The 26,226-nt window shown below is 43.7% G+C and overlaps 1 protein-coding gene across 13 annotated transcripts in view; it reads left to right on the forward strand.

The window, feature by feature from the left end:
- The window catches only part of VPS13D (vacuolar protein sorting 13 homolog D), a 253,025-nt gene that overhangs the window by 104,083 nt on the left and 122,716 nt on the right, over positions 1-26,226 (forward strand). For 12 of the 13 annotated variants that reach the window (XR_006601667.1, XR_006601666.1, XR_006601668.1 and 9 more), the window contains 13 exons: positions 28-163; positions 1,265-1,312; positions 3,582-3,732; positions 3,833-4,043; positions 6,659-6,906; positions 8,347-8,538; positions 8,847-8,973; positions 10,435-10,577; positions 14,414-14,544; positions 14,783-14,958; positions 21,126-21,249; positions 22,002-22,237; positions 25,297-25,405. Coding sequence is in view for 10 of the 13 variants with exons in the window: in XM_045063766.1 (XP_044919701.1) it covers positions 28-163; positions 1,265-1,312; positions 3,582-3,732; positions 3,833-4,043; positions 6,659-6,906; positions 8,347-8,538; positions 8,847-8,973; positions 10,435-10,577; positions 14,414-14,544; positions 14,783-14,958; positions 21,126-21,249; positions 22,002-22,237; positions 25,297-25,405 (2,032 nt within the window). In the remaining 3 variants the exon portion in view is untranslated. The remainder of the gene's footprint in view (positions 1-27; positions 164-1,264; positions 1,313-3,581; positions 3,733-3,832; positions 4,044-6,658; positions 6,907-8,346; positions 8,539-8,846; positions 8,974-10,434; positions 10,578-14,413; positions 14,545-14,782; positions 14,959-21,125; positions 21,250-22,001; positions 22,238-25,296; positions 25,406-26,226) is intronic. The other variant, XM_045063770.1, reaches the window with a different exon arrangement.

Raw genomic sequence — 26,226 nt, forward strand, 5'->3', positions numbered from 1 at the left:
CGTCCTTCCCCGTGTTCTGCCTGATAGGCACACCCACGACCTCCGGATTCATCAGCTGCAAGTGAGAGTGAACGGCTGGGAGCAAGTGAGCCCCGTGTCTGTGGACAAAGTCGGGACATTCTTCCGCTACGCAGCACCGGATAAGAATTCATCTTCTTCTACGGTGTGTGACTGTCGAATGGGGGTTTTGTGGCACGATTGTGCCCTGGCCACATGCCCTTAATGCCAGATGGTTAGCCTGTGAGCTCGTTCTCGTGAGCTTTTCTGGTTCCTCATTTCCCCTAGTTCTAGGAAGAAGACATAAGACAGTCTGGGGTCAGTCATAGGCATTTGTAGCTGATATGTAGATAAGCCACCGATGGTTAACTTCAGTAGAAAAAACAAGATCCATATTACCGTGAACACATACTCCCTCACCTCTGCAGACCCGTCTCATACTTGGTTGGCCCAACTGGCAGTTTACTAATCTGCCAAACGTGTATTGGCTCTGTTTCTGCATATTGTTATGTTTCCTTTTTATAGGATCTTCTTTATGTTTCTCGTAACGCTGTTCCTTGATCCTTCTGTCTCCGTGTCTCCAAATTCTTTCTGGCATCAAGACTGATGTCCACTGTTAGTCATTTTCTGATCACACATCCTGTCACATGCCCTCACCCTAATGGCACCCCAGCCTGCGGTGTTAGGGGTTGGAGGGCCGGCCTGGGGAGTGACGCCGGTGGCCTCCTTCTTGAGAACATGCAGGTGGACGCTGGCATCCTGGCTGGTGCCGCCGCCGCCGGTGCTCTTACTCAGTGCTTAGTCCTACTTTGTAGACCTGCATTCCTCTCTGGGGAGCCAGGGACGAGTGGGAAGGCGCATATTTGCAAGGACCATCATAGCTTTCCTTTTTCTGCCTTTATTCAAGAAAAATACTCTCGGAGAACACTGTTCCTTCCACTTCTCAAGTTTCTTAAAAAAGGAAACTTTCTAGATTACATTCCTACTTAAATTTACATCCGGTCATGAAGGGACTAATTCCCCCAAGGAAACCTTTCTGTTGTATTGATGTGTCCTGGAGAAATTCTGTGTATGTGGAATGGTTGAAAAATAAGTATTACTTTTCCCATATCTTCTAGGATAAGATGTTTTCTCTTCATGGTAGACCATGCTTTGCTAAGAGTGTTTATAAATCCCACCCTTTCAAGCAGATTACATTGTCATTGAATTTAATGATGCCTGTAATCTTAGGTCTTGCTGACTATCTGACTTTTGGACTCTTTCCTAGATTGGCAGCCCAAGCAGCAGAACGAATATTATTCATCCCCAGGTTTATGTGAGTATGGTTTTCCTGTGTCCTTGTGTTTACTGACTATATATACTGTGTTTGGACCGTCCATAGACATCCTGGTGATCACAGCACTGTGTCACCTGACTATGATTAGAATTCATCTGTGTCCTTTCTTATTAACGATTGCCTTCCATTGATAAGAACTTTCAAGGAAATGCTTCCACTGACTTGGTAGGTCGGACTGAGTGTTACAGGGAGGAGGAGAAAATGCAGATGTGTGGTCCAAGGTTCCCTTCTCCTCTTCCCTTCTTCTTTTTTTAAGAGAGAGAGAGTTTGTATGCATATATGGGGTGGGGGGCATGGAGTGGGGAGGGGTAAAAGGAGAGGGAGAGAGAGAGAATCTTAAGCAGGCTTCACACCCAACGTGGAGCCCAGCGCGGGGCTCAGTTTCACAACTCTGAGATCAAGACCTGAGCCAAAACCGAGTTGGATGCTTAACCGAAAGAGCCACCCGGGTGCCCCCCTTTCTCTTTCCATGTTAAAATATAAATGAATCCTGTATGACTGGCTATATGCGTTTCCTAGGTTTTGGTCCCAAGGTCATGAAAATAAATAAGAACGAAAAACACGATTTTTTCTTTCCATTTGGCTTTTGAAACACCATCAGAAGATGATATTAAAAAACTGTCTTGAGGTTTTTGCTCATATTTTCTTCTCTGGTGGTAGTGAGTTCTGAAACATGAGATTTTAGGTAAGCTTGGAGGTAGGAGCAGCGGAGTTTAAAACCATCATTCTTGGGCCTTGGCTCTGTTGGGCTTTACCAGGCTAGGTCAATGGGAGCTTTGCTGATGGGTGTGCCCTGGAATTGTGTCCCTCTAGAAACCCTCCAGAAAACCCTCCAGAAAAATCCCTATTGCCTTGGGATTTCCTGGAAGACTTGGTTCAAAACATGGAACTCTTCATTTTACTGTGTATTAGGGTTGGTTTCCGCGTACTGTTTGTTTTAATAAGAAAGTTGGTAGTATGTTCTCCCATCCAAGTAGTAACCAGGCCCGACCCTGCTTAGCTTCCGAGATCAGACGAGATCGGGCGCGTTCAGGGTGGTATGGCCGTAGACGAAAGTTGGTAGTATGAACGCTTGGATGCGGCGTCATTGGTTTCTCCAATAAAAACAGTATTGTCAGTAAGTTCTGGACACTCATTCAAAGAATGATGGTTGTAGAAACCTTCTCTTCAGTGTACCTGATGTGGGGTTTGATACTTTAAAAAAAAAATTCCCTGGCCCGTGGTAGTAGAATGAAACGTGTGTTGACTGTGTGAATGAACGTGTGGAAACGAAGTGGTGGCTGCAACCCAAGACCAAAAATAAATGATTTCCCCCCCACTCTGTTGAGTCTCGCTTCAGTGTCCTGTTTGTGAAAAAGCAATTGCTGAACGGAGCCGAAAAAGTTGTGAGGAAGAGCAGTTTGATTTTAAAGTCCTTTGAAGAACAAATGTTGCCTTTTTACAGGCATGTCACCGAGTCACGTATGGGCCTACAGTGTAATTTTCATGACATTTAGGGGGAAAAACTAATTATTGTTCCTGTGAAAGGCATGCCAGTACAGACAACTCTTTCCTACACACTCTCTGGGTTTTACAAAGACAAGTTCTAACCTCGAAAGACTTCTTTCTGTTTTTCTGTGTGTGTTGGGCTGTATCCAGCCCATTGTTAGTATTCAAGGAGTGTTTCTCACTTTAATGGTAATCTGGGAGAAAAATACCACAGAAGGTAAATCATTTCATGTTTTGCAAAGTCTCACCCCAGTGTTCTTGAACATTTAGCTGCTTTGGATGATCTCTATTCCCCTCCAGTAGAGTTGAAAACAAGCCTTGTTCATAGTTTCCATATAAGGGCTGATGTGTAGGAACCCAAGGGCATTGGGTGAATGAAGGGTAATTTCCAGCAGACAGTTTCTTATCAAATTGCAGGAAGTTTGGAAGATTTAATAGGTTATTATGGGTCTTAGTTTCTTTATAATGTGTCTAGAGGCCTAGGACTGATTTTTCTTTGTGACACATTTTGTGATACCACGTCTGAGTAGAGTATCTGTCTTTCTAGAAATGTTTAGAATTGGCTGTTTTAACAGTGTGTATCTCTATAGAATATTCAGTCCCCTGAAAGATGAGTGATTTTAGGGCTTAATGATTAATTTCACCGAAGGGTTATAGTAATATTAAGATTTTGATTTAGGCCTTCTGGTTGGTATTGTTATATTTTCTGTGTTTCTTCAAGAGCCCAGCTATGGTTCTTCTATTCCTGTCTTTTCCCTAGTTCTCTTCGCTGCCACCTGTTCGGGTGGTCTTTGCCGTGACGATGGAAGGCAGTGCTCGGAAAGTCATCACTGTCCGGTCTGCCCTCATTGTTAAGAACAGGCTTGAGACGCCCATGGAGCTGAGACTGGACAGCCCGTCAGCTCCAGACAGTGAGTTTTGCCATAGTCTGTCTTCCTTTTATCTTGAAATGGTCAGCCATTTGGGTGGAAGACCATTCCCTGAAGATGCTGACCCTTTTTTCTGTGGCAGAGCCTGTGGTGCTTCCCGCCATCATGCCAGGGGATTCGTTCGCGGTGCCTTTACATCTCACTTCCTGGCGGCTCCAGGCCCGGCCCAAAGGATTGGGTGTGTTTTTCTGTAAGGCTCCTATTCACTGGACCAATGTAGTGAAGACCGCAGAGGTTAGCAGCAGCAAACGAGAGTGCCACTCTATGGACTTGGACAAAAGCCGTTTCTTCAGGTATGCACAGCGCTGCGATGGCATGTGAATTTTGCTTTTAAAAAAAACCTGTTTTCTCTCTGAGGACCTTTAGTGATTCACTTGTGCTTGTTTAAAACCCTTAAGTTCTTATTCCTTAAGTCCTTGTGTTAGAGTTCATAAGAATTCGATTGTTAATCTTTGGGGGAGTGGGATTGTTGCTTATCATTTGATATTTATGGGAGAAACACACACACTACTCACACATGTAAGGTCAGAAACTTGTATGTATGCATCAGCAGAAAAAGAGGACATGTAGAGAGGGAAGAAAAAAATATTTCTAGTTCCCATTCCTAAATTGAGAAGCAGGTTATTGGGGTTGGAAGTTCTTCAAATGACAGATTTCAAAAGAATTTGGAAGAAGCGTCAGGAACCTAGTACTGACATTCCTTGGGGACCTTAACAAAATTATCTAATCATTTAGACTCCTGTTTTCCTCTCCTGAAGAGTATAAGTAATACATTTCTAGAGTTGGGTTGGTATTGTTCGGTCCTTCTGAACTTGGACTTTAAACTTACTTAGACTAGAGACTATCAGCTTTAGTTTTCTCTCTAGTGAAGACAGCATTCATTTAGTTTAAACTTACAGAGGGGCCAAAATAGTATAAGGAATTCCAGTGCGCCCTTTACCCAGACTGGCCAGTGGTAAACAGACTGAAGAGAGAATTGAATAAATACACAGCTGTAATGGACTGTTTTAACACTTTCCTGTCAGTAATTTACAAAACAAACAATTAAGATATAAGAGGATTTGAGCAGTGCTCTCCACCAGTGCTTGTCATAGTTGGCATTTATAAAACACTTTAACCAGCAGCTCCAGACTGTACACTCACTTGAAGTATGTATGGACTAGTCATCAAGAGAGATCATCCACTGGGCCATAAACGAAGATCAGCAAATATTAAAAGAATTGGAACCAGACACAATAAATGTCATCATCACAAAAGGATTAAACTGGCAATCAGTAACATAAGATGCCTGTAAAATCCCTAAATATTTGGAAATTATACAGTAGATTTCTAAATAACCCAGGGGTCAAAAAAGGAAATCACAAAAGAAATTCAAAATGTTTTAGAGCACCTGGGGTGGCTCAGTTGTTAAGCGTCTGCCTTTGGCTCAGGTCCTGAACTCAGGGTTCTGGGATCAAGTTCTGCATCTAGCTCCCTGCTCTGCAGGGAGTCTGCTTCACCCTCTCCTCCTGCCACTCCTCCTGCTTGTGTTCTCTCTCTCTCTGTCAAGTAAATAAATAAAGTCTTTTAAAAAAAATCTTGAACTGAATAATAATAACAACTAGACATTAAAAAATGGGGGGAAGCAGCAAAAGCAGTTCTAGAGTGTTTTGTTTTTTCGAGAAATGTATAGCTTTTAAAATTTATTTATTTATTTGTCAGAGAGAGAGAGAGAGAGAGAGAGCGCGCGCATAGGTAGGGTGAGTAGCAGGCAGAGGGAGAAGCAGGCTCCCCACTGAGCAAGGAGCCCACTGCGCGACTTGATTCCAGGACCCTAGGATGTGACCTGAGCTGGAGTCAGACTCTTAACCAACTGATCCTGAGAAATGTGTAGCTTTTAATGGTCTTAGTAGAAAATAAGGAAGATGTAAAGTCAATGATTCTGCCTTAAGGTAGAAAAAGAACAGCACATTAGACAGAAACAAATAGAAAAAGCACCTGATAAAAATAAGTGTGGAAATCAGTGAAATAGAAAACCATCATAGAGAAAATCAATACAACCAGAGGAATTATGTACTAGTGTTCTATGCTAGAAATGATAAAACTTGCCAAGAGATAGTAAAAAAAAAAAACCCAATAACTAAGTGGGAAGCTAACCAAGTTTGTGGATTGGAAGACTCGATTTTTAAAAATTTATTTATTTGACAGAGAGAGACACAGCGAGAGAGGGAACATAAGCAGGGGAATGAGGGAGGGAGAAGCATGCTTCCAACTTAGTGGGGAGCCCGATGCCGGGCTCGATCCCAGGACCCTGGGATCACAACCTGAGCCGAAGGCAGACGCTTAACGTCTGAGCCCACCAGGCCTCCCTGGAAGACTTGATATGTTTAGGATTTCCATGCTCATGAAACTGATCTGGAGGTACAACCCAGCTGGCTATCAACAGGATGACCAATAAATAAATAAATGGCATATTCGTCCATTGTCATGTGGGTCAAATACTAATGCGTACAACAGCACGGCTGCATGTTGTAGACACCTCCCGTTACACACAAAAAGCCAGACACAGGGAGTGGTAAATACCGTATCATTCCATTTACATGCAGCTCAATAATAGGCTCGACCAATCTGTAAGTGACAAGTAAAAGACAGTGGTTGCTTCTTTGTTGGGAGATGACATTGGAGGGAACTTTCTGGAATGAGAGAAAGATTGTATAACTGGTTTTGGGTAGCATATAAAGAGGTATACATTTTTGTCAAAACTCGCTAACCTGAGCATTTAAAATGACCTGTTTTAGCGTGATTTAATTATACCTCAGTAAATGATATCTTACTGCATTATTGAACCATTTTAAGGTATGCTTTCTCATACTCCACTGAGGAGGAAAAATTCAAGTTCTTTGGTTTTTACAGTGTTTTGTCTTCATAGGTTTTGTGTGGCCATAAAGAAGGAGAATTATCCGGATTATATGCCCTCAAACATATTTTCTGATAGTGCGAAACAGATCTTCAGACAGCCAGGACATACCATATACCTCCTTCCAACTGTGGTCATCTGCAACTTGTTACCTTGTGAACTTGACTTTTATGTGAAAGGGATGCCAATTAATGGGACCCTGAAACCTGGCAAAGAGGTGGCCCTCCACACAGCTGATACATCACAGAACATTGAACTGGGTGAGCGTTCAGTCCAAGAATCATTGGTGGTAATTCTATGGAAATGTCACTGAGTATTTTGTGATCATTGGGTAAACATTTTAGAGAAATTATAGCACATATGATACCTCAGTAACCCAGCTCAAGGGATTTATGCACTAAAAAAAAAAGAAACTTCTTAGAAAATCATCAAAAGAAAAACTGAACAAATCCAAAAGATTTAGAGGGAGGACTCAACAGAGCCCCTTTTCTGATGTTGCGCACTTGATGTGTGACTATTTCATCTTTTCAGACAGTGCTTTTTTTCCCTAGCTGTAAAATGAGCAAAATCCTGGGTCTTTCCTCTTTTCAGGGAAGGGGAAGACATGTGCTCAGCATGCATGGGGCTCCGGGCGTTAAGTCAGGTGCTTTTACACACGTGATCCGAGGTTTGGGGTTTACATACCGGGTGATTTTCAGTGATGGGGACAAACAGCGTAGAGAACCGTTACTGTATTTGCAGCCTTGAAGGCAAAGGAGTTCGAGCAGGATGTATGTTGCTTTAAGTCTGTCGTCGTCACCTTGGAATCATGACGACGGAGACATTTGTGTTGCTCCGGCTGCATGATTGATCTCACTGTGTCCTCTCGTTCGATCTTCACACAACCCCTGTTTCAGGCAGACAGCTGGTAGCCCCATTTTACAGGCAAGGAACCCCAGACTCATTGAACTTAAGCAGCATGTTCAAGGGTGACCTGCTGACATTTCAGCGAATATGTAAATCCTTGAGCTTCATTTAGAAAGAAAAAATAATGCAGTGCTAGTCATCCATTCTAAAGAAAACAGATGTCTGCTCTGGCATTTAAGTATCTCTCCAACAAACGTTCCTGGAGCCCTGTAGAAAATGCAGTGTCGCCCTGCCACTGCACTGCGTGCACACCCGGCACTCCTACCTACCTACTCGCACTCCACAGGAAGGATCATTTTAGCAAAAATCCTGTGACAGACCCGCTGGTGTTCTCCCCATTTGGCAGAGGAGACCCAGCGAGCGAGGTACGCTTCCCCCACCCCTACCCCCCGCCGAATCACACAGCTGGTAAGGACAGACTGGGAATTGGAAACCAGGCCGTGTGACTGCCCAAGACCTTGCCTCTTACCCTGTGCTCGCCTTTCCTGTGTTTGAGGCTCCTGCCCAGCCCCGGGCCTGAAGCTCACAACAATCGTAACTATTACTGATAGCTGTTGGGTAGTGTCATCCTTCTGATTATGCAGTTCGGACTCTCTGGTCTCTTCCAGACCATCTGGTTTGCTTCAAATGTATCTCGCTCCAGCTAAGGGAAAATGGCCGTTCTGATGAGATTTTTGCCAGTTACATACCTAGTTCCTGATTTCTCTGAAAGGAGCCCAACTTTGTTCGGCCGCGGGCTTGTTTGACAAACCGAAGTGAGAACCCAGGCAGACAATGGCTTGTATCTTCTTTAGGGGTATCCCTGGAGAATTTTCCACTCTGTAAGGAACTGCTCATTCCACCGGGAACCCAAAACTACATGGTGAGGATGCGACTGTATGACATCAACCGGCGGCAGCTGAACCTCACCATCCGCATCGTGTGTCGAGCAGAAGGGTCCTTGAAGATCTTCATTTCTGCTCCATATTGGTTGATTAACAAAACAGGTATGTACAGAGGCCGCTCAAGTAGGCCTTTGGCGTTGGCCATGGGAATTCAGATTTATTCGCTCAGCTAACTGAACGGAGCCAATACAAATAGATTACTTCAACAGTCTAAGCTGCTGAAACCCTCCTGCTTCCATAATAAGTGCTTAATCATGGTCAAAAGCGTCCTTTCAGACAACAAGCTGAGCCCACCAAATAAATCCGATTTTCACGATTCTCCCGCTTGACGATGTTTTTCCTGTGCCGTCTGCATCTGTCTTGCATAGACTGGGTGGGATTGATGTAAACTTTCCCCCTCCTTCCTAAAGGGTTACCACTGATCTTCAGACAGGACAATGCAAAGACAGATGCCGCAGGCCAGTTTGAGGAACACGAGCTGGCCCGGAGCCTGAGCCCTCTCTTATTCTGCTACGCCGACAGAGAGCAGCCAAACCTGTGAGTACCATTCTTTATGGGAAGGGGAAATTAGCAAAGGCTAGAGTGTATCTGTGCAAGTGGAAATATACTGTAGATAACAGTCCAGGCTTGGCAGGGGAGTAGGACCATGACCTAATGGGATTTTTTCGGATCTAATTTCTGTGTCATTTGATATTGAAAATAAACCATTTGGTGGGTTTATAATGAAAGCTAGTTTTATTTTACATGTATTGAAGTAGTTCTATTCATAACTCGGCCGGTGGGGAGAACCCACGTGTTCCCTTCCCTGCTCTCCACGGGTTTCTCCTGCACAGAGCCGTCAGCACGGGCAACGGAGCTGGCAGCAGAGGGGAGGTACCCTGGCCCTTTGGTAAAATTTTTGCCCCCTTAACTCAGCCCAGAGCGTTTTTTGAAATAAACTGTGCCAATTCAAGAGCTCGGAGCCGGGGCCAGCCTCGGCTGCGAGGTTTAGATGACCTGGCCTTCGGGCATGTGGTAGGAGCACGAATTCCCTTTTGTTCTTGGTTGTGACGTTCTGCTTTTTATAGGAGTCTTCTCATTTAGAGCCTTCCTCAGAGGGAGGTGAGACCAGTGCCCTTTCCTGCTGCGGGGAAGTGCGGGGGCGCCGCAGAGGGAGGGCGGCTTCAGGGGCGCTGCAGACGCGGCGGTCTCCGACTGGCTGGGGACTGACAGGACATGGAGGGCGATAGAGACAGCCCCTTGACACAGTCTCACGCCTTTACCGAGAGGATTCTGACAGTTCTAGATCAAGGACTTGACGTTTGTGACGCACTTTGACTTACCCAGGGAACCCACGGCTCACGACGAAGCATCTCTGCCTCGCACATCACGTCCCAGTGGATTAGGCAGGGCAGGAAGTACTGTTTTATAGTAAGATGAGGAAACTGAGGCTACATGGCTTGTTAGTTGTACAGCCGGAGCACACATTCAGGAAGTCTGTCTCCAGGACCTGGGACAAGACACTGGCCAACCAGCTGGCGCTTTGCTGTTGCAACAGTACCGGGTCTGGGAAAGAAAACACCATGAGCGGCATCTCCTGCACATACATTTCTGGTGTGCACAGCTGTGTACATCCTTTGCTCTTACGGTCAAGGAGTTCCATGAACCCCTGAAACACCTGACATAGGAAAGTATGAGTTTGCCTCGACTCCTTGTTTCTCGGAGGAATAAGGTCTTGTAGTCCTTTCCTTATGGTTTAAGCTGATTGAATCCTCTTTTCTCCGAACGTGTCCCGGTGTAGATGTCAGTGCTTTTCACATATTGTAGTACCGTGTGTGCCTCTAAGATCAGAGTTCTGGCCCCTGTCTGATTGCCCTGCTCTGCTGGGGAGTCACACGAGAGTGAGCAGGAGTCCGTGTTAGGGTTCTGGTTTGGGGTGGCAGATACAACAGCGGTATCTGTCCTGATTAAGACTTTCTCACGGCTGAATACATATATCTCTGCTCTTCTGCCCCACAGCTGCACGATGAGAATCGGAAGGGGGATTCACCCTGAAGGCATGCCGGGCTGGTGTCAGGGCTTTTCACTGGATGGTGGGAGTGGTGTCCGAGCTTTGAAAGTCATCCAGCAAGGAAACCGCCCAGGGCTGATCTATAACATCGGTGGGTTACGTGTGGCGCAGCGGGAGAATCAGAACCATTGGCCAATGACCTCAGGCTTGGAGGAATAAGCTGGCCATACGTTTTGGCCAGGCTGCAAGTGCTGATTTTCTCATTTGGCATTGGGTCAGGTATCTGTTCTCTGAATGCTAGATTGATATCAACACAGATCTGTTCTCCTAGGCATCCAAGGAGCCACCAAAACACTGCCCTTTTGAGGTCTGGGGCTCTGTTTAATTTCAGACTCACCTGTGTCAGGAAAGTATCGGTTTGGCTTGAATCCCTGGTTTTCATGGGAATAATAGGAACACTTAGAATGCTTTTCATCCTCCAAGCATTTCCCACGCATTCATTAAAACTTGCAAACCCTAAGAGGGTAAGAAGCATTGTTCTCTTTGAAACTGAAGCATAGAGGTTAAGTGACTTGCCCAGATGCAAAGGGCAAGTCTGGGTCAGAAGTAGGATTATGACTGGGGCATACACATTTGAAGCAAAAATATTATAAAAAGTACATAGCAGTTATAGTAATTAGAAGCCCCTAAGCTAGTTTAACTTCTTGAGGTGGAAGGTATTGAAGGAAGGGGAGAGGGCTGTACCTACATTCCTTGTAGCTATCTGCAGTAGTCAGAAGACTTTCAGAAGGGTGCAGATAAGTTTGATTTAAATATGTCTCAGGTTAAAATGTTAGCGGCGCACCCTTCCTTTAGTATATAATTTCCAAAGATCTCAAAGCACTGTGGAGTGTTGAATGCTGGAAAACCCTCTAGAACTGTGCTGTCCATTGAACTCTCTACGAGGATGGCACTAGCCACACGTGGCCGCCGAGCACACAGAGATGGGGCAGGTGTGGCCTGGGAGTTGAGTCTCTCGCTCCACTTGATTTTAATGGATTTAAATAGCGGTTCAGGATTAATGGCCACTGTAATTGGACAGTGTAGCTACAAAGAGTCCTGTTGTAGAAGGAAAATCCGAGGTGGTTTCATGTAGCTGTTTATCCTGAGTCCCGTGGAAGGTCAGAGGTATGTTTAAGTATTTGAGGACTTATTAGCAAGAGTCCCTTCCAAGCCCAGCTTCCTTTTCCTGTTTTTGGAACATGAATTCGTATGTGTTCTCCTGGGAGTTGTCTCCTTTAAGGTTGACATTAAGATTTTTAGTAGAAGAAATCAACTTTCGTAGTTCTCCCACCAGGGATCATTTTCTTTCTTTTATATCATCGTTATTATTATTATTTGTTTGTTTGCCATGGGTCATTTTCTGTATTTTGTCTTTGCATCTGTTTATTCCACCTCTTGAGTAGGCAAAGGCTGTGTTTCATGCTGCGTTTGGCTATCTGCTGGGGGGAGGTGTCTTGTCTTGAGAGCGTTCCCAAAGAAAGACACCGCACGTTGGCTAGAAGCCGCAGTTGGGACAGACTCGGGAGAAGTGGAGCTTGTGGCTTCTGAGCAGCTGGCCCTCCGGAAGCACAGAGTTCCTGCAGAGAGGCAGATAGGTCTCCGGTCAGAAGTACGGTGTGAGGACACTTACAAACTTTTATGCAAGGAACATTCATGAAAAGTCATGTTTTTAGGAACAGTACTGTGATAGGAATTTTGTTGTTATACCAAAGAAAGGGATAGAGGGGGTGGGCTGAGATAGGACTTTATAATTCCTAAGGATCATGAGATCTTGGCGTGTATTATCAAGGGAATTTGTGGAATCTCTCCCTGAATATTTTTGAAGAATTAGATAACCAGCTCCCTATCAGGAGAGTTTAAAAGTGAAGTCCCAAGATGAAAAGCCAGGGAGGACCTCGCCAGTTAGCCTCACATGTACCTCCAAAAAGAAGGATTTTCGTACATTTTAGTCTTAACAGATAGTCATTTATTGGGAGTTTGCCAAGGCAATCAAAGATAAAAAAGGACATAAAATAGCCTGCTTTTAAAAAAATTGGGTCTTTTTTAAAAAAAAAAAAACCTTTATTTATTTATTTTACAGAGAGAGAGACAGCAAGAGAGGGAACACAAGCAGGGGAAGTGGGAGAGGGAGAAGCAGACTTCCTGCTGAGCAGGGAGCCTGATGCAGGGCTCGATCCCAGGACCTGGGATCATGACCTGAGCCGAAGGCAGGTGCTTAAACACTGAGCCACCCAGGAGCCCCTTAAATTGGGTCTTGATACTGTAGACTCTTCTTGTAATATCAAGTTAAATATCTTTTTTAGGAAGACTTTGTATTGGTTAGGATCAGCTAGCTGTGAATGTTGATTTCTGACAGTGCTTTCTAGAAAAAAAAAATAGGGCACATCTCCCTATTCGAGTATTATGTAGCATTTCTTAGGTACAGAATTTCAGACTTCATCTGTTTTTGTGATTTGCTCAGTCTTTCAGTTATTTTGAAGACTTAGATTTAAAGCAACACCAGCTTTTTCAAGCCAGTAGAGGTGAATTATGGAGTTAACAGACTGGACTGTTTACAGCTGGGGCTATGTTGGGACAACCAGGACACCCAGTTATCATGTCCTAAGATCTCTTCTTTCTTTATGGTTCTCTTGACTCTTGTTGACTGCTGCATAGGGTCTTTATAAATATCCCATCATGATATGAGCAAGGGCTCCTGAGGCGGTGTGCCTAGGGTTGAGCCCCAGGTGTGTCACTGATGGGCTCTGTGACCCAATGCCCAAGTGCCCTCGTCTGTAAAAAGGAAAGCCCGAAAATACTATCTCATAAGGTTGTTAGGAGAATTAAATGTAGAGCCTTTGGGAGAGGCGCAGCCTGCATTAAGAATTCAATAAATATTATTTTTACTATTTCTAACTATCAATATTTTTTGTCTTTTTTTTTTTTTTTTTGAAGATTTTATTTATTTATTTGACAGGCGGAGATCACAGAGAGGCAGGCAGAGAAAGAGGAGGAAGCAGGCTCCCTGCTAAGCAGAGAGCCCGATGCAGGGCTCGATCCCAGGAGCCTGGGATCATGACCTGAGCTGAAGGCAGAGGCTTAACCCACTGAGCCACCCAAGGCGCCCTAACTATTGATATTTTTATCATCGTATAATCAGAGCTCAGCCTAGTGCCTCAAATATAGTTGCTGTTATTATCTGAATGAATGAATAACGTATCCCACTGAGTTTTGTAGTTTTTAAAATCACCATCAGAGTTTTTAAGATAATTCAGTGCTATTTTCCCTTCTTTTCTTTGGGGTCCAGTGTTTGGAGACACCCAGCTGAACCATTATGACTTTCTTCCCTTGGCATGTGTTTCGTTTGCTAGTCTGTTTTCCCAGGACATGGTAGGTGCTGGCAACACCTGTCTTGTCTTGTGAATGAATACTTCCTGTGATACTTAGCTTCGTGGTTCAGCTGGGTTCTCGGGCAGTGGGCTAAGAGAAAGTCCTAGAGGAGAGTATGCTGCGTGCAGGGCCGTGCAGATTCCAGTTATGTAATCTGAAGTTTCTGCCATATCATGTGAAAGGGACAAGTTCCCAAGGAGAGAATTTTGTGTCCCAGAGGTGAACAGAAAGGTAGTATATAAACTGTCTTAGTGGCCCGCTTCATAAACGGCAGTCACTGGTACCTGTGGCTGAACATCTGTGTGTCTCAGCTGCTGTCGTGGTTGGGCACCCTTTAGGGAGAAGCTAGGAGTTAGGAGGGTTTCGGTATCACCACGGAAGGTCCAAGTGGACATGCAGAATAAGATTTGGAGTGCAGTTGTGTTCATTTTGTTGTTAGGAGGCTTGACAGCATCTCTGGGTGATGTGATTGTTTTCTCAGGGAAACTATGTACTTGGGAAGCCTGTTGATATCTGTCAGACCACAGATATTCTTTCTTGTGATTAACTCACGGAAGTGATTCTTATTATTTGTAGGTATTGATGTCAAGAAAGGCCGAGGTCGATATATCGACACCTGTATGGTCATCTTTGCCCCTCGTTACCTGTTAGATAATAAATCATCTCACAAGCTTGCATTTGCACAGAGGGAATTTGCCCGGGGACAGGTAAGTCATTCCCTTTTGAAAAATGACTAGTGTTTATTTAATAGCATGGAGAGTTTTAATGCTATGGCTTGTCTCTCCATCAGCACTGTGAGTTTTGTGATGTGAGTGACCATTTTGTGCCTCTGGAACCCCCACTAGCTCATGGTAGAGGGCAGGGCTCACAGTAGGTGGTTACTCGGAGACATTTGCTGTCGTAACTCGATTTGTTGACTAAAGCCAGGGATCCTGTGTATTTCAGGGAACAGCCAATCCTGAAGGCTACATTTCCACCCTTCCTGGTTCCAGTGTGGTGTTCCACTGGCCTCGGAATGATTATGACCAGCTCTTATGTGTCAGACTGATGGATGTTCCCAATTGTATTTGGTCCGGAGGCTTTGAAGTCAATAAGAATAATTCCTTCCATATCAACATGAGGTAAATTCAGAGACTGTATTTCGACAAAAAGTAGCCATGTTTGAGGTACAGTAATGTAAATGGTGACTGTAAATCCCATATACATTGGAAACATCTCCAAAGCTATTAAATAGGGAATAATTTTACCCTTCATGAAATGGGCACATACGTTTCTAGCTCAGACAAAGTTCATAAAACTGTGAACAGGTAAGTATGACCGAATGTTTTGGTGGAAGGAATCAAAGGGCTGTTGACAGTTTTGACCATGGTACAGTTGCCGTGGGCTGAGGCTTATAAATCCACGGCGTTGCACTGAGCTCGTGGTTGCCTGCAACTCTGAAAATTCTATCTGTATTTAGATGCTAACATTATTTATAGACAGTTTTGTCTATTTTTCCAACTGTGTATGCTCTTCTCTCTCTTGGTTGTTCTAGTAAGTCATCTGGCCTTCTTTGCCTAACCCAGTGACCCTCAGGTCCTTATTAAGAAAAATTAAACAGACTCCACATCAACCACCACACGATGACTTTTTTCTTTCTGCTTTTATCAAATGCTTTAAATAAAAGCATTAAATGTTTTGAAATTATGATAAAATACACATACCATATGAAAAAGATAACACAAAGTCACAGATTATTTTGTGGGCTTGGGTACATAATGTGAAATTCACCATCTTAACCATTTTTAAGTTCACTAGCTTAAGTGTACCCACACTATAGGGTAGTCGGTGTTCCCAACTCTTGCAAAATGAAGCTCTATACCCATTAACACAACTTTGCATCTTCTTCAACCCCTGGCAGCCACTTACCTACTTTCTGTAGGAATTTGGCTACTCAGGTGCCTCCAATTGAGTGGAATTGTACAGTATTTGTCTTTCTGTGACTGGCCCATTTCACTTAGCATAATGTCCTTAAGGTTCATCTCTGTTGGAGCAGATGTCCTTCCTTTTTAAGACTGAATGCTACTCCATTGTATGTACAGACCACCTTTGACTTCTGTTCCGGCCACCTGATGATGGACACTTGGGCACTTCTACCTTTGGGTGTTGTGAAGAGTGCTGCTGTGAACGTGGCTGCACTGGGATCTCTTTGAGCCCCTGCTTTCATTTCTTTTGGGTCTATGCTCAGAAATGGAATTGCTGGATTGTATGGTCTTTCTAATTTTTTTTAAAAGATTTATTTATTTATTTAGAGAGAGAGAGCACACACCTGTGAGTGGGGCAAGGGGCAGAAGGAAAGAGAGGGAATCTCGAGCGGACTTCACGCTGAGACGAGCCCAACTCCGAGCTCCGTCTCACGACCCTGAGATCATGGCCTGAGCCAAAACCAAGAGTCTGACTGAGTCACCCAGGTGTCCCTGGTGATTCAGATTTTTTTTTTAAGACTGATTGATCGATTGATTGATTGAAGAGAGAGCACTTGGGTGGCGTGGGGATAGAGGAAGAGGGAACGAATCCCAAGCTGACTTTGTGCTGAGCTCAGAGCCTGATGCGGGGCTCCATCTCACAACCCGGAGATTGTGACCTGAGCAGAAACCAAGAGTCGGCTACTTAACCAACTGAGCCATTCAGGCACCCTCTAATTTTTAATTCTTTGAGGAACCCCGTACTATTTTCCATAGTAACTGCTCCTCTTTACGTTTCTACCAATAGTGCACAAGGGTTCTTAATTTCTCTATACCCTCGCTGACACTTGTTCCTTTCAGCTGTTTTGATAATAGTTGCCCTAGTGGGTGTGAGATAGCTCTCTGTGGTTTTCATTCATGTTTCTCTCATGGTGAGTGATGTTGAGCTTCTTCTTCTTTTTTTTTTTTTAAGTTAATTTAACTTTATTTATTTGACAGAGAGAAACTAGGCAGAGAGGCAGGCAGAGAGAGAGGAGGAAGCAGGCTCCCTGCTGAGCAGAGAGCCCGATGCGGGGCTCGATCCCAGAACCCTGGAATCATGACCCGAGCCGAAGGCAGAGGCTTTAACCCACTGAGCCAACCCAGGCGCCCCTTGAGCTTCTTTTTATATGCTTGTTGGCCATCTGGATGTCTTCTTTGGAGAGATGTCTGTTCATCGCTTGCCCATTTGTTTTTCTGTTACTGAGTTACAGGAGTCTTTTACGTATTCTTGATAGTAACCTCCTTGGAGAGACATGATTTGTGTGTATTTCTCTCCCGTTCTGTACAATGCCTATTTGTTCTGTGACTGTTCCATGACGTATAGAAGTTTTTAATTTTGATGTACTCCAACTCCCCTCCTTTAACTTTTGTTCCCTGTGCTTTCGATGTCATACCTTGAAATCACTGCCAAATCCACTTTGTGAAGCTTCCCCTTCTGTTTTCTTCTGAGAGTTTCATGCTTTTGGCTCTGACCCTGAGGTCTTTGATCCATTCTGAGTAATGTATGGCTGTGGTGCAAGGTAAAGGTCCAGCTCCATTCTTGCGTTTGTGGATATCCAGTTTTTCCTAACACCGTTTGTTGAAACGACTCTCCTTTCCCTATGGGATGGTCTTGGCACCCTTGTCAAAAATTACTTGACTCTAAATGTGAGAGTTTACTTCTGGGTTCTCTGTTCCATGTTCTGTGTGTTTCTCTTTATGTTAGTATCACACTGTTTTGAATAATGTAACTTGTAATAAGTTCTGAAATCAGGAAGTGTGAAATCTCCAACTTTGGGGGTTTTTTTTAGAATTATTTTGGGGGTTCCTGGCTGCCTCAGTCAGTAGAGCACATAACTCTTGATCTCGGGGTTGTAAAATTCAAGCCCCATGTTGGGTATAGAGATTATTTTAAAACAAAATCTTTTTTAAAAAATTATTTTAGCTGTTTGGAATTCTTTGATTCTATCAGAATTTTGGGGTAAATTTTTCTATTTCCAGAAAAAAACCACTTGAAATTTGGGTAGGGACTGTATTAATTGTGTAGATCCACATTTAATGGCAGCATTGCTATCTGAACAACATTAAGTCTTTGGTTGGATCTGTGCACATGGGATGCCATTCTATTTATCTGTGTCCTGTTTAATTTCTTTCATCAAATCCTTTGGCAGCTAAAGACACTGAAATCATTGCTATTTAGAAGCAAAATTTAAGCTTTTATACTTTATGGTTAGTTCTCCATTGAGAACACTCTTGTAAAGGAACAGGAAAATGACTGATTTAAGACTAGATAATGCAAAGTAGTATCTGTATTTGACTTTTTTCAAGCATGCATTGTCTGAGGATTGTTTTTTTTTTTCCTTTGTGGTCAGTGGTGTATTCCTTTTGCCCTGGCCCTGGTTAGAGGTCATTGCATCCGGTAAAGGGGTTTTCAAGCTGTGTTCCTACGAGTCATCGGGGGTTTAAGGAGGTGACTTCAGGGGCTGAAGGAGCCAAGTGGGCAGGGCTCCAGTGCGTTCATCCCTGCTTCAACCAGAGCTTTTGTCTGCCAGTATCCTGTGTCCCCACCAGACTTCATGCGTTGGGGGCGTGAGGCGTTAGTTCTGCAGCTAAAACCACCCGTGGTTTATGTACTGCTTGGGTGGAGGTCGCCTGGATACGTTGTGTGAGAAGAGGAAGCCAATTCAGAATTAAGTAAAAGTTGTTCATGACTACAAGGAAGGAAGGAAAGTGTGTGGTGGTGGGGGATGAAGACGGTATACCTCTGTTAACCCTTTGGAATGGTTTTAGTACACAGAGCGACTGAGCACAGAGCCGAAGCCTCTTTCTTTGCCCTTCCCCACGTTTTCATTTTGAAATGCTTAAACCTATAGAGAGCCCATGAGTGGTATAAGGGAACCTCTTTATCTTTCACTGGATACAGCTACATGTTAGCATTTTGCTGTGTCTTACATGCGTGCGTGCGTGCACACATGTAAGACACAGCATACATTTCTCGAGCCATTTGAAAGTGTATCAAACTCATCCTGTTAGTTTAGCCAGAAGCACTTCACTTATCTACCTAAAGACGAGCACGTTTTTTCTGAGTAAATGTACTATCATTACACGCTGAAAAAATTGAATATTGGTTTGTTTTCTGTTTTTTTTCTTTTTAAAGTCATCTCTGCACCCAATGTAGGGCTCAAATTCACAGCCAAGAGATCAAGAATAGCACGCTCTACTGACTGGCCACCCTGGCACCCCCGATAAAGTCTTTTGAAACATCCTTCATGGCGACATCAGGTGGCACAGTCATTTGAGCTCCATTTGTGATCTCAGGGTCATGAGATGGACTCCTGGGTCTGGTTCCACGCGCAGCGCAGAGTGTACTTGGGATTCTCTCTCCCTCTCCCTCTGCCCCTCCTGCTTGTGCGTGCTCTCTCTCTCTCTCTCTGAAATAAATGAATAAATCTTAAAAAAAAAAAAAGAAGAAGAAGAAAGAAGGAAATGTCCTTTATAATAAAGCAGCACCCGTCCTCCTGATTGAGGATCTGGTCACGGATCATGCATTTTATTCGGCAGATAGAGCCATCCACTTTAATCTAGAGTAGTTCTGCTTTTCCTTCTTTGCCTGTTTTGTTTGTTTGTTTTCCTTCTTTGCCTTTTTTGACATTGAAATTTTTAAAGACTCCAAGCCAGTTTCTTTTTTTTTTTTTAATTAACACATAATGTATTATTTGCCCCAGGGGAACAGGTCTGTGAATCGCCAGGTTTACACACTTCACAGCACTCACTATAGCACATACCCTCCCCAATGTCCATAAGCCAGCCTCCCCCCGCCGCCACCCTCCGTTTGTTTTGTGACATTCAGAGTCTCTTATGGTTTGTCTCCCTCCTGATCCATCTTGTTTCATTTATTCTTTTCCAACCCCAAACCCCCTACGTTGCATCTCAACTTCCTCATATCAGGGAGATCATATGATAATTGTCTTTCTTTGATTGACTTATTTCGCTCAGCATAATACTCTCTAGTTCCATCCATGTCATTGCAAATGATAAGATTTCATTTCTTTTGATGGCTGCATAGTATTCCATTGTATAGATATACCACATCTTCTTTTTTTTTTTAAAGATTTTATTTATTTATTTGTCAGAGATAGAGCGTGAGCGAAAGAAAGCGAGCACAGGCAGACAGAGTGGAAGGCAGAGTCAGAGGGAGAAGCAGGCTCCCCGTGGAGCAAGGAGCCCAATGTGGGACTCGATCCCAGGACGCTGGGATCATGACCTGAGCCGAAGGCAGCTGCTTAACCAACTGAGCCACCCAGGCGTCCCTATACCACATCTTCTTGATCCATTCGTCTGTTGATGGACATCTAGGCTCTTTCCATAGTTTGGCTATTGTGGACATTCCAAGCCACTTTCTTGTAGAATGTTCTATTTTCTTTTTTCTGAGAGTTTCCTATACATAGACTTAGGTCAGTCATTTTTGGTAAGAGTACTACCTATGTGGTTCTGTGTGTTTCTCAGTGGGTCATGACACCAGAAGCCCGTGACATCCGTCGGTCCCATTATCGATGTTGCTAAATTCAGTCTTCACTTGATCAGGGTGGTGTCCACCAGCCTCTCTGTGCAGTTACCTTTGGTTCTTTGTAAACAGTAGCAGACCACCAGGAGGGGTAGTTTGAGACTATGTGTATATTCTGCTCTGGGAACTTCTCACGCGATGGTTTGATGACTCTTGCCCGAATCAGTGATTACCTTGGTTGTTGCAAAGTGGTGATTTTTCTAATTCTTTCATTTCTTCTACGTTTGTTAAGTGATAATCCTTTGTAAGGAAGAGCTCCCCTATTCTCTCCAGTGATCTATCTGTATTTAAATACACATATACATGTACATAAAGACACACATATATTAAAAAATTATGATTTTTATACTGGTAGCTAATGGTGGATTCTTCCTCACCTTTTGTCATCCTATAGTGAAAACACTGGTTATTAATAACATCCATACATTAGTCTGAACCATGTGAAATTACTCGTGTGTGTGTGTGTGTGTAACACTATTTTACTCATTTGCTACGCTGGCACCATTACCCAAGACAAAATGGTTTACCACGTAAACCATTGGTCTTACTGTATGCTGACAAATGCTGGTCAGAAGTTCCTTGGATGCATTCTTTTTCATTCAGTGAGATTATGTGGTCCATTTCTACTTTTCAAATATGATCAAAGAGCACGCAGTGGTGGCCGTTGAGGTCCAGGTGACACCCCGACGGTGAGAAGTCTGAGTGAACTCTAACTTGTTTCCTCCATGGTGTGCAGCCTCTTTGCTTCCTTTATGTGCAGAGATACCCTGGGGAAGTGCTTCTTCCTGCGTGTGGAAATTACTCTCCGAGGAGCTACCTACAGGATCTCATTTAGTGACACGGACCAGTTACCACCGCCTTTCCGAATTGACAACTTTTCTAAGGTATCGAGTGGGGTCGTGAGCCAGTTTGGCTGTTGCATGTGCGGGAAGGTGGTGTACGTATTGCCTTTAAGATAAGGAGGAAATACCTTCTAGACTTGGGTTGGAAAGAAACTGTATGGGGATCTCTGCAGCTGGACAGCCCTAGACATCCTTACCCTCAGGTGTTTTCTGCTCGTTAGTTTGATTGCTGGGCAGCCTTGTCCGGAAGTGACTTCTCAGCCCACCACAGTCATCCTGACTGGATCGTCTGGGTGACATTCTGTACAGAGAGAGGAATCAGAATCAGCTTGTCCGCTGACAATGGGAACAGGCACTTCCACTGTTGTGTCATTACAGTGAACAATTTTTATAAATCTTACAAGGAAAGACAAAATGGAAATCAGAAGAGGCTCTTTTAAGTTACGCCTTTGAGTAATGTCGTCTTATAATATGTGACTTCCCAAAGCTGAATGCCAGAATTTGTTTTCCTTTCTGTGTTGAGTGGATCATGGGGGCGAGGGTTGGGGGGTGGGTGAGAGTAGAGGAGATGGCCTGTGTCCTTTAGTTGTTGGGGGCTTGATATGGTTAGGAAGATGATTAGAAAGGCATTTGAAGAGGCTAGAGGACTATGCTTATGACTGTGGTTTTGTTCTGTGTGGGATTGGCTGGCTGGGGCAGGATCTGGAGCCTGAGCCTGGGGAGCCCCGACTCACTTTCTCCAGTGACAACACTCTGAAGGAAAGCCCTCTTGATCCTCTTTGCCATTACCGTAGGTTCCAGTGGTCTTTACTCAGCACGGTGTCGCTGAACCCAGACTCCGAACTGAAGTGAAGCCCATGACGTCATTGGATTATGCCTGGGATGAACCCACCCTGCCTCCTTTCATCACGCTCACCGTGAAGGGGGCGGGCTCCTCTGAGCTCAGCTGCAGCATGAATGATTTTCAGGACAACCGACAGCTCTATTACGAAAACTTCATTTACATCGCTGCTACGTATACATTCTCAGGGTAATTCTGGGTTAAACTGCTGTTCTCATAAAGCAGAAGGCTCTAATTATTAACTGGTTTTAGAGTTTAAGCAGTTCTCAAAAGGCCCAGAGGATGAAGGAAGATTCCTTCCATTCTTGACCAAATCCTAGGCTCAGGGTCTATCTTGAGAGGTCTTAGGCTAAAGCCTTGTCTTCTGGCTAGATTAAATTTATCCAAAGAGGCAAGACTGTTCTTTTTTTAAAGATCTCACCAATAATCCATTCTGGTAGTTAACATTCCTCCCATAAGGTATTACTCTCATATCCTCAGTTCCTCTTGTTTTAAGGTGGTACTTTTAATGTATTTTTTAAACTTCTTGGTATTTTTATCTCTTTTCTCATTTGAAACTGACTGATCTTTATCATAATTATTCAAATCGTCATTCTGACTCCCCTCTCCCATTGAGAATACTGGTCATCACCAATAGGCAACCAGAGTAGCTCGACTCGATAGTAATTCCAGCCGCCTGAGAATTATAACCTTCACAGTCCTCTCACTAGTTGTATTTAGGAAACTCAGGTGAGGAATAGCAAGTTTATTCCAATTCTGTTGTTAGATTGGTACATAGAGATTCAAAACACCAGGCTTTCAAAAACTGGTCATTCCAGCAAAATGTAAATACAGTTGATTGTTTCTGTGCCGGTTATGGAGCCAGTTTTAAAGTTTACCTGTGGGAAAAACAGGGAAAAGAGCTAAGTCTTTAGCACGACAAATAGAACGCCCCCATTCGACAGGACATTTAAGATCAGATCCCTTACCAAAATGTTCTGAATAATTTTGCTTATGAATGACATTTTTGTATGCACTGAGGCTCACAAAATTATCTCGGGGTCTGGCTGCACCTCTCACCTACCCAGAGCCCAGATTTCACTAGCAATGAATGAATTGAATGGGCATCTTTGCTTAGAATCACCATTCTTTCCTTGTTTGTTACGGATCTCTTTGGAAATACTGGTGCTGGGTTGTTTATCTTGTTATAATTAAGTCAGGCTGCTTGTTTCTTTTTAAAGATTATGGCACTCGCCAGCATGACGTGCTTACGGTTTTAGTGCCTGAAAAACCAGTTCTTAATCTGGTTGCTAATCATGTTTTTCTCTTTATGTTCTCATGTGAAATTCCAGTAGTTAGTTACTCTGCTCTTGAACTGAAGACTCCGTGGGTGATTGTGACTTTAATGGGTTGGGCAGATAGGGAGCAGATAAAGCGTGAGGTTCCTGGGAGTTTTGGTGTGGGGAGAGATTGTACCATGTTTTGACATATTTTAGACACGATTTCTTTGCATTTTTGCAGAGAACAAATGACGAGGAAGAGACTAGTTTTGTTTTGGCTTTTAGTTTCAGTTGAAGTGAAATGCACACAACATAAAATTAACCATTTAAAAACAAACAGTTCAGGGACATTTCGTGACATTTAGTGTGTTCCTGCTATTCTGCAGCCACCGCTGGGTCTTGTTCCAGAACATTTGCATCGGCCCAGGAAGAAACGCCCAACCCATTAAGCAGTTACTGGGCACCACCTTCTTACCCCCCAGCCCCTGGCAACCACCAGTCTGCTCTCCATCCCTAAGAATTTACCTGTTCCAGATATTTCACATAAATGGGGTCATAAATATGTGGCCCTTTCTCTCTGGCTTCTTTCACTTAGCATGATGTTTTCCTGGTTCATCCACACTCTAGCATGTGTCAGAATTCCCTTCCTGTTGTGGCCGAGTAATGTTTTGTTGTATGGACGTACCCCACTCTGGCGTCCATTCCTCTGCTGATGGACGCCAGTGTGGTGGTCACTTTCGGCCGCTGTGGAGGGGGCTGCTGTCAGCATGCCTATGCCCATGTGTGTTGGAGTGCTGTCTCCAGTTCCTTGCTGTATCCACCTAGGGCCGAAATTGCTGGGTTCCATGTTGTTTCTATGTTGAAGTTTTTGAGGAACTGCTCTCCTGCTCTCCGCAGCAGCTGAATCACGGTGCCTTCCCACTCGCAGTGGGCCAGCGTTCGGCTTCTCCACAGCTCCCCAACACTTGCTGTTTCACAGGTTTTTGACTGTAGCCTTCCTACTGGGTGTGTAGTGACTTCTGCTGGTGGTTTTGATTTGCATTTCCTTAACACCTCATGATGTTGAGCTTTTCATGTGCTTACGGACCATTTGCTTATCTCTGGAGAAATGTCCATTCAAATCCTTTACTTGTTTTTAATTCTTTTTTTTTTTTTTGCATCTCATTGTTGAATTTGAGACCCTTGTATAATATGGGTACAAATTCTATATGAGCTGTATGATTTGCAGACATCTTCTCTCCTGTTCTGTGAATTGTCTTTTTACTTCCTTGTTGGTGTCCTTTGAAGAGCAGAAGGTTTTAATTTTGTTGAAATCTAATTTATGTGTTTATTTTTGTCACTTGTACTTTTTTCGTCATGAAAACTAGTTTTTCACTCCGAATTTCTCGGTCCCTTTTTGATGATAAAGATTAGTGGAAACAGGAGAATAATCTAAATAAAATCTAATCAAAATACCCCAAAGTGTAGCTAGCCTGCAGCATTCCATAAAGCTTAGGGTTCTTAAGCCATGGAGAAACACAACACGATCGAGTTGGAAGCAGGTGATTATAAACCCTTTGTTTTCTTTTCATCCTAAAGGGACTTCTGATTTCTTGCCAAGCCTTGGGGATGCAGTGATGCTGATCTTCTCTCTGGCAAAGAGCAGAGCTAATTCTTGGACACTTGGAATGTCTGGCTTAATTTGGGGGGTGGGGGCTCTAAGGATATATAGTCATTCTTTTATGTCTGAATTTTAAGGCACTAAAATCATCAGGAGAGGGGGAAATGTCAGTTTGTCTTCTGACAAATGAATCTTTGAACTGTACAAGGAAACCGCACAACCTTGATCTTTCCATAACTTGAGTTAGACTTTTTCTGCTGTGATTTTTAAGTTTCCTCTTTATAGATGAGGTTTTAAGCCTTTTAAGGATTTGCATCTGAGTTCTTGAATACACGCGTGCGTGTATGTAGATGCGTGTATGTATGTGTGCATTATTGTTTTAATTCTAGTTTACAGGAGGGGACGGGAAGGCCCGGGGCCTCTAGCAAGACCACTGCGTGTGCGGAGCTCGTCTTGGATGTCTCCCCAAAGACGCAAAGAGTCATTTTAAAGAAGAAGGTAAGAGAACCTAGCACTTATAATTTAGAAGAGGAGTTTTTTTTTTTAGCCCTGCAGGGGTTTCTGGTCATCCTGTCCAGCCCCTCTTCGTGCACAGGGAGGGGCTAGAGGCAGCCTGGATGGCTTCCTCCGGATGGAACACTGAGGTGCACAAGTGACTTTAAGAGGGGGGAGACTGACCAACTGTAATTTAAAAAAAAAAACACATTTACTTAAAGGCTTTGTTCCTGAAGGTTTTCCATCATGTGAATCAGACAACCCAAAAATAACCCTGATAAGTGAATGTCTCTTTACAACCCTGTTGCCTTAATGCTGACAAAGGACACCTTTCATAACCAAAAGTGGTTTTGCGTGTGTCAGTGGTGTAGCTTAATTTGGATTTGAGTTTATACAACTCCTCTCAAAAGTTTAAATGGGGAGAGGGGTAGACTCAAATCATTTCAAATTTTGTACGCCAAATGAAACTTTAACATAAGTGTGTTTTTTTATTTTGTTTTTGTTTTTTAAAGATTTTATTTATTTATTTGACAGAAATCACAAGTAGGCAGAGAGGCAGGCAGAGAGAGAGGAGGAAGCAGGCTCCCTGCTGAGCAGAGAGCCCGATGTGGGGCTCAATCCCAGGACCCTGGGATCATGACCTGAGCTGAAGACAGAGGCTTTAACCCACTGAGCCACCCAGGCTTCCCTGTTATTGCCCTCTTTGTGGAAGGCTATGCCTATCTGTGAGATGCATTTTGGAATCAAGATTTGGGACTGGTGATGACTAAAGAGATCGTGAGGCATACTAATTGAAAGTAATTGGAAGGTCTGGAGGCTTTTAT

Source organism: Mustela putorius, unplaced genomic scaffold (assembly GCF_011764305.1).
Source record: "Mustela putorius furo isolate JIRA1106 unplaced genomic scaffold, ASM1176430v1.1 tig00003853_pilon_pilon_pilon, whole genome shotgun sequence".
In the NCBI taxonomy this organism is placed as follows: domain Eukaryota; kingdom Metazoa; phylum Chordata; class Mammalia; order Carnivora; family Mustelidae; genus Mustela; species Mustela putorius.